This window comes from Sinocyclocheilus grahami, unplaced genomic scaffold (genome assembly GCF_001515645.1).
Source record: "Sinocyclocheilus grahami isolate Dianchi unplaced genomic scaffold, SAMN03320097.WGS_v1.1 scaffold118.1, whole genome shotgun sequence".
In the NCBI taxonomy this organism is placed as follows: Eukaryota; Metazoa; Chordata; class Actinopteri; order Cypriniformes; family Cyprinidae; genus Sinocyclocheilus; species Sinocyclocheilus grahami.
The window spans coordinates 2,022,408-2,030,784 of NW_015505297.1; the positions used below are offsets into that span (position 1 = coordinate 2,022,408).

Genomic DNA, 8,377 nt, shown 5'->3' on the forward strand with positions numbered 1-8,377 from the left:
GTAATACATTATTGTATCTGACTGCCCCCTACTGGCCAATGTGATTTAAAACATGCATGTGTCTATGGATATATCAATCAGAATGACACAATCACCTACAATGATTAATGTGTTACCTTGAAATATGTGACTGTCATCTCCTTTCCCTGTGTTCAGTGGGGGTTGGGGATTAGAGGCAAAGTCACAGGAGAAGCATTAAGGAAAAAGGCTTATAGAGCAGGTGGTGCTCTCAGTCAGGGGTTTGTATAGCAGTATCCCAAATGGCAGCAAACTAAGGTGACCACTGTGCATCTCATTGACTGACTATGAAAGGTTATTTTTATCCACTATCAAGAAAAGGGATTTATATTGTGGTCCTTCTTTACCTATCTTTCATTTTTTTGTCAAGTCTGGGAACGACTAATTTGTCAGAAATTAAAAGACAGACAGTAGCTCTGAATGCAAAGCAGCTATTGCACAGAGACATTTAATTTATTCCTCCCCAGTCGTTCAATCCCATTCAGCTCTGGGATGCTCTTGTTGAAGTGTGTGAAGTCCTTGCGAGTCGTCTTTTTGTCAAAGTGTTCCCTTCTTCTTCTCAGTGTGTTGTGGACTGTTGGTGAGATGTCTTCCCCAAAGCTATAATGCAAAAAAACATCAGAAATTTTAAATCAATCAATCAATCAATCAATCTATCTATCTATCTATCTATCTATCTATCTATCTATCTATCTATCTATCTATCTATCTATCTATCTATCTATCTATCTATCTATCTATCTATCTGTCTGTCTGTCTGTCTGTCTGTCTGTCTGTCTGTGTTTTTTAATGTCTTACGGTTTTGGGAACAAAGCTGATGTCAGACTTGTTGGTGCCAGTTCTAATGGTGAACTTTGGGTTCTTAACTATGATATTGTCTCTCAGGTCTTTTTTCACAGCTGCTGAAACTGATAGTGCTGGTGACCGAATACCCATCTACAGAAAACAGAATTAAAAATCATTAAAAATCCCAACTCTAGCTATAGACAGAAAGGAATTTTTCCCATTCACCTTTTCTTGTGCCGAAGAGGGTGTTTTTAATGTTGGTTCTGGTTTCCTTTCTTTGTCATTTCTGTTGAATTTGGCCATGAGCAAGCCAATGATTCGCCATAATTTATAGCGATATCCAAGCAATTTTGCTCTGTGAACAAACGTATTTCATTTTTTTAATGGGAAAAATTATACAAGTAGATGTAGACATACACTACTGTTTCAAATACTTCAAATAAAAGCTATTCCTGAATCCTGAAAAAATGTATCGTAGTTTCCACAAAATTATTAAGCAGCACAATTGTTTTCAACAACAATAATAATAAACCTCTGACAAGCTTCACAGCACCAGCCTTAGATGCCTCCATGAGCGCCGAGCATCGTGTCATCTTTGGGGAGACAAAACATGACAAATATTCTGATTCAACTCCATCAAAATCCACATTTTCTTGCTGAACTACTAAGCCGACTGTATCATAGTTGATACTCACATTTCTAAGGACTCCAAATGATCAATATGTCCAAAACTTCGCTGAAATGAGATTCACATTTGCATGATTTGTGATTAAAATATACACAATATTGAACTTGCTACAAAAGCGTAACGGAAAGCACAGTTTCGGCTGTACTCGATAAAAATCGGAAATTGTCGTTCTGACACTTTCGGAAACACTCGGTAAAAGCCGTCAGACTTCGTGCCCATGTTTACGCTCTCCCATTCTCTGAAAGATAAACGCTCTCCTGCTATATTCCTGTGAAGCAAAGCTGAATTTTCAGCAGCCATTACTCCAGACTTCAGTGTCACATGATCCTTCAGAATTAATTCAAAAATAGCTGATTTAAGCACTTAAGAAACATTTATTATTAGTATTATCAATGTTGAAAACAGCTGCACTGTTTAATATTTTTGCCGAAACCAAACATTTTTTTTTTCAGGATTCTTTGACTCTTGTATTTATTTGAAAAATAAATGTTTTGTAACATTATAAATATATTTACTGTAACTTGTGATCAATTTAACGCATTTTTGCTAAATAAAAGTATTAATTTATTTTAAAAGAATCTTACTTTTCCCAGACTTTTGAATTTCAGTTTCCACAAAATTATGATGTAGCTTTCAACGTTATTAATAATAAGAAATGTCCTGAACAGCAAATCATCATATTAGAAAAAAACATGTGACACTGAAGACTCTTTGCTGGATGGATTTTCATCTTTTCTTACTCCTGCAACTTCAATATCAGCGGAAATACACTTTTCTATCACTCACACAACTTTAGATTACATACACTGCATACTTTTTCTTGCTAATTTGTTCTTCTAGTTTCATCTTGAATGACTTTCAAATGTACAAGATTGACATCTCTCTTCTTCTGGAGCATGCTGCATGCTCCTTTCCAGCTTCTGTAGTAATCAGCAATGTGACGACAGGAAGCCGTACAATTCTGCATATGAACAGGTTTGTGTGTAAGTACTATGAAGCTCTTTGCTCACAGGACGGCTGTCGCAGCAGATCACATCAAAACGAAAAAAATACTAACTGCTCAAAGTGGTTTAAAGGGTGCACTAAAGGTGTATGGTTCAAAGTTCAGTGTGGCACGCTTTCTGAGCCTGTTATATGTTTCCTGCCCAAATCACTCAGTAGTGTATATGGGTCACTGCAATACCTCTCTGTTTGCTGCACTAGTTTCATCGTGGGGGATTTTGCACGGCGTGGGGTGGACATATCTGGTGTGGCTTGGCAGCAGTGGGGTGAGACCCCGTGTGCCTGTTGTGTGGTGTGTCCCACCAATGGCTCTCGCACTGTCGTGCTCTCGGACACGTAAGAGTAGCATCCAAAGTCACAATAATCATAACATAGCCAAAGTTAGATGGGTACCTGGTAAATTACCATTTCTAATTTTCAAACATAATCTGAGAAAGTCTTTCCGCAGTGGCACTGCTGTAATTGACAATAAATTAGTCTTAAAGTAGCTTCCATTAACAAATCATGACAATTTGACCTTGCATGCATTAATTTGAATGCTTGAATTTGGGGGTGGGGGGGCGGTTTGTTATTTTCAGTGAATTTATTTTCACAATTAGATGTCTGTTTTATACAAGATTATTTTATTTAATCGGTTTAAACAACACACAACAGCACACAATGTCAAAGCTTTCTAACTAACTAGCTAACTTATTCCACGGCGGTCTGAAATACATGATTCTGACAGATCAATTGCTGCATTCTATGGCCAAATATTGTATATGTTATATAATATATATTGTACATGTTATATAAAAACCACTAAACTATATAAATGAATTATGAATTTTACATTATTATGAAGCTCACATCTTTATATAATTGATCTGGTAAGCAGCCGTGTAATAAGTGGCATAATGTCCAGTCAGCCATTCAGTCAGCTTGTTTCTAAAAAAATAAAATAAAAATTGAATAAAAATAAAAAAGATAATTGTGACTTTTTATCTCACAGTTCGGACTTTTCATCAGAATTGTGAAATATAAAGTTAACATCTCGCATTTCTGAATTTATATATACAGTGAGAGAGAGAGAGAGAGAGAGAGAGAGAGAGATAGATTCACAATTCTGAGAAGAAAAGTTGGAATTGTGAGATATAAACTAGCAATTGTGAGAAAAAAGTTGCAATTAACTTTTTTATTTTTAATTCCATGGAATTAAACTCAGAATTTGTGAGGAAAAGTCTGAGTCTGAAAAAAAAATTATTTATATTTTGGAGTTCTGACTTTTTTCTTATAATTGTGAGTTTATATCTCAAAAGAGTTTTTTTTCTTCTCAGAATTTCGAAGATAAAAATCTGAATTGTGAGATAAAAAGTCACAATTACATTTTTTATTCTTTTATCCCGTGGCAGAAACAGATAAAGTCTTAATCACCCGGTTAAGGTTTATTTTTGTGGTTAAAGGGTTAGTTCACCCAAAAATGAAAATTAGGCTGTGTTTTACTCACCCCCGAGGCATCCTAAGTGTATATGACTTTCTTCTTTCAGACGAATCCAGTCGGATATATAAAAAATTGTCTTTGATCTTTCAAGCTCTTTCGTCGCACTCAGCGGGTGTTGCATTGCTTCAGTCCAAAAGACGTGAAATAAAAAGCACCCTTCCATAAAAAAAAGTGTCTCACACGGCTCCGGGGGGAGAACAAAGGCCTCCTGTAGTGAATCGATGCGTTTTTGTAAGAAAAATATCCATATTCAAAACATAATAATCACTTGAATCTAGCTTGCGCTCACTGTTGTAAAACGGAAGCAGTTCCGGGAGCATGACGTATGAGGTCAGCTTTGCGCATGAGCCGCTCAGAAGTGACGCACGCGGAGAGATCAAAACAAAACAACGGTCACTAATTAGAAGTACAAAACGAGGATTTGTAAAGAAGAATGTCAGCGTTGTTGGTTAGACAACGCTGACCCCATATGTCATGCTCCCGGAACTGCTTCCATGTACATCTGCTGGCGCATGCTAGATTAAAGTGATTATTACGTTTTGAATATGGATATTTTTCTTACAAAAACACATCGATTTGCTACAGGAGGCCTTTGTTCACCCCCCGGAGCCGTGTGAGACACTTTTTTTTATGGAAAGGTGCTTTTTATTTCACGTCTTTTGGACTGAAGCAATGCAACACCCGCTGAGTGCAACGATAGAGCTTGAAATATCAAAGACAATTTTTTATATAACTCCGACTGGATTCGTCTGAAAGAAGAAAGTCATATACACCTAGGATGCCTCGGGGGTGAGTAAAATGCAGCCTAATTTTCATTTTTGGGTGAACTAACCCTTTAAGACTGGTTGAATGTACATTATCCTTTAATTTCATTTGCTTTGTTTGTAGCAAACTAATATATAAAACACTTATTTTCATCTCAGCCTTGAATAATATTTCTAGTCTCTAAAACCTGTTTTGAGAACTTCCAAAACCTTTTCCCTCTTTGCTGAGAAACAGTCTTTGGTTTATAATCACAATTATCTTGTAATCACAGCCCAAAGCTGACTATGCCTGTACTGATGACTGTTATCAAACACTTTACTCTATACAAACTGACAGGCATCCGGTCTAAGGCAATAAGCTAGGGGTTTTCTGCTATACAGACCTTTCACTGATTCAGTTTGTTACTGTAAACAGTTTTGTATTATATGATTACAGCAGATCATGTCAAAATAATGGATAGAGACCTATCATGTACACAAAATACAATCATGATTTACTGATTGTTGTAGTCTAAAATACAAGAAAACTTTCATCAGCTATTCTCTCGGTTTAATCAGAAACTTGCCAGATGTTTCTGTAGAAGATTTTTCAAAGGTGGACCTGAGCCAGTACAAGTGGATCCACTGGGAGGTGAGAGTGTCCACCAAATATGTGAATATAAAGTTCACACTAGTCACACTGAAACACTATTTAGTTCCGTCTGATCTGTGTTTAATAGCTTTATTCCACAAGTAGAGAACTAGAGCTGATTGTTTTATGGATGCATTGTCAGGGCCGTAATGCTGACGAACAAGTGAAGATGATTGAGAGGGCGAGAGAGTATAACAGCAAACGGGAAGAGAAGAACAGAATCACCATCTCTGTGGAAATCGAGAAAACCAGGGAACCCCTCTACCAGCTTTTTCCTCTTGGTGATTTGGTATGATTTTACTATATTTGAAAAATAAACTGTACATGAATAAAACACATTATGTTAAACCACGTAGTCAAATGTTCTTTGTAAATTGATTTTGGACTGGCAGATCACACAAAATATTTACATTTTGAACTGCGAAATTAATTTATATATTATAATATATAATATATTAATATTAATTTAATATTTTATTTAAATGTATATATTATAATTTATACATATACTACTGTTCAAAAGTTTGGGGTCAGTGTGATGGTTTTATTATTATGATTATTTAAGGAAGCATTACATTTATCAAAAGTGGTAGTAAAGACATTTAGAAGTTTACAAAAGATTTCAATTTCAAATAATGCTATGCAATTTGCAAATGTAAATAAATTTGAACATTGCATTCATCAAAGAATCACAGTTTCCACAAAAATATTAGCCAACCATTTTGTAGCTTGAAAATTCAGCTTTGTGATCACAGGAAAAAATGACAAAGAAATACTACTACTGGTTATTTAAAATTGTATTGTATTGTATTTTTGATAAAACAACAACAAAAAATATTAAATATACAGTATTTTAAAATGTCAAAATATATGACTTATAAGTAGGTCCATACACAATTTGCATTCTACAATTATTTCTCTTGTACAGCGACACAGAGACAAAATCTTCAAATAAACAGAGCTGAGAATCCTGAACTGTTGGAAGCTGAAGTCAAAATATGTAATAAATATATATTCAACAAAATATTTAATAAATGACCACGCAAAAAGCATAAGATTTAAAGAAGCAGTGCATTTAATTTTTGTGGAAATCTGAGTGTGCCTTTATGAATGCAGGGCAGCTGATAAGCTTTGAGGCATGCTTGTACACTACACAGCCTGTTTATCTGTCACTGCTTTCAATCAGGTCTTTGTTAGTAAGGATGTGGCCCAGCACTTTGGGTTTACCTCAGCTGCTGCTGCATTGAAGGGCTTCTATGGTCATCTGAGAAAAGGGTGAGTCAGTGGTTTAAAATGACCGCTAGATGTCATTGGTGTTGCAAAAACTCTGACTTTCTGGCTGCTGTTGTTTTTTCATTGTGCGTTCCAATTAATCTCAATCAAACTGCAGTTAAGTTATTTTGATTAGGTTAAAAATAACTAAAAAATACAGCTAATTAACACAATAAAACACAATAAAAACATGATTAAAAAAAAAAAAAGGAGTTATGTTTTTGCAAATATATATAATATGTGATATCAGAAATAAAATGAAAATTTAACTTTAGAATCACCAAAGCTTTTTTTTTTTGCACTACCGGTCAGAATAATTAAAATGTTTAGCATTTTTGCAAGAAATTTTTATGCTGCATTTATTTGATCAAAAATACAGTAAAAACATTAATACTGTGAAATATTTTTACAATTTGAAATAACTGTTTTCTATTTTAATATACTTTAAATTGTAATTTATTCCTGTAATGCAAAGTTGAATTTTCAGCATCATTACTCCAGTCTTCAGTGTCACATGATTATAATATGCTGATTTGCTGGTCTAGAAACATTTCTTTCTTTCTTTTTTATCAATGTTGAAAACAATGATAGACTTTCTTTTCAAAAGTCTGGGGTAAGAAATGAATACTGTTATTCATAAAGGATGCATTAAGTTGATCAACAGTGACAGTGAAAACATTTATAATGCTACAAAAGATTTCGATTTCAAATGAATGCCATTCTTTTTGAATTGTATTCACTTTCTGTTCACCAAAGTATTGTTTCCACAAAAATATTAAACAGCAAAAACAAATGTTTTCAACATTGATAATAAAAATAACCTTTATTAATAATTGAGCACCAAATCAATATCGAAGTCAAATAATATTTCACAGTATTACATGTTTTACTGTACTTTTGATCAAATAAATGCAGCTTTGGTGAGCATAAGACACTTTTTTTTATAAACACATTATTCTAAACTTTTAACCTAAACCTGTATTGAAGAAAAAATTGTTAGCATACTACCCAACAGTGCTTTGATAATACTCATGAGTTATGAGGAGGAGTCCAAGGATATTGTTCCCTGACTGATACTGAAGAGCTGGCAAGCATCTCTGCAGCAGTAGGGAGCACAGGCCTGTGTGTTTGCTCTCTGTGCAGAGAAAAAACAGGGGAAGTCAGCTGAATATAAGTGAACAAAGATGAAAGACAAACAAGATGTGTTACATTTTCCCACCCAATCCCATTTAGAGACAGCTGGCCAGCACTACATGGATTCTTTTACCACACCCATTGTGCAATAATGACACCCTGTCTGTCTAACAATATCTGTTTGACATTTACTTAGGGGAAAATTACACAAATGGAATTTCTTTAAGCCTATGTATAAAACTTTTTTTTGCATATACTGTAAAATGTACAAACTTTTACAAACTTTTTACAAACAAAAAACATATACAAACTTTTCTCAAATTTGTGGAAATACTTGGTGTATCACATGCCTGGAAATCTGTAGCAATCACTGACATGGTCAAATGCAAATAATTTTGGGGATTGTAGGTAGAGTAGTTCTTACTTTTCCAACTTTAAACATGCTTAGCATGAAATTGACCCCATGAGCAAAGATTCATCAGTGCACATTATTCCAAAGAAAAAAATGACTTCATAATATTTCATCAAAATGTAATAACTTACTGTACCTCAGAACCAACTTTCCTTTTCAGCCACAAACATGAATATGAGCTGAGAAGACA

At 34.5% G+C, this 8,377-nt stretch overlaps 1 protein-coding gene and 1 long non-coding RNA gene across 2 annotated transcripts; one reads left to right on the forward strand and one right to left on the reverse strand.

Moving 5' to 3' along the window:
• Positions 1-481: 481 nt before the first annotated feature.
• LOC107589688 (uncharacterized) lies at positions 482-1,100 on the reverse strand. Its single transcript, XR_001609697.1, has 3 exons — positions 1,030-1,100; positions 817-954; positions 482-618 (listed from the first exon to the last, which is right to left on the reverse strand). It is a non-coding gene; the product is annotated as an uncharacterized lncRNA (long non-coding RNA).
• A 1,057-nt stretch (positions 1,101-2,157) lies between these two features.
• LOC107589689 (ketohexokinase-like) lies at positions 2,158-6,696 on the forward strand. The gene is made up of 5 exons (XM_016278188.1): positions 2,158-2,467; positions 2,696-2,830; positions 5,297-5,369; positions 5,512-5,658; positions 6,556-6,696. The coding sequence occupies exons 1-5, from the start codon at positions 2,355-2,357 to the stop codon at positions 6,646-6,648; spliced, it is 561 nt and encodes a 186-aa protein (XP_016133674.1). The 5' UTR covers positions 2,158-2,354; the 3' UTR covers positions 6,649-6,696.
• Positions 6,697-8,377: the final 1,681 nt, after the last annotated feature.

Coding starts and splice junctions, on each gene's coding strand:
- LOC107589689 (XM_016278188.1), top strand. CDS start 2,355: ATGTACAAGATTGACATCTCTCTTCTTCTGGAGCATGCTGCATGCTCC. Junction 2,831..5,296: donor ACTGTCGTGCTCTCGGACAC/GTAAGAGTAGCA, acceptor CGGTTTAATCAG/AAACTTGCCAGATGTTTCTG. Junction 5,659..6,555: donor TTTTTCCTCTTGGTGATTTG/GTATGATTTTAC, acceptor GCTTTCAATCAG/GTCTTTGTTAGTAAGGATGT.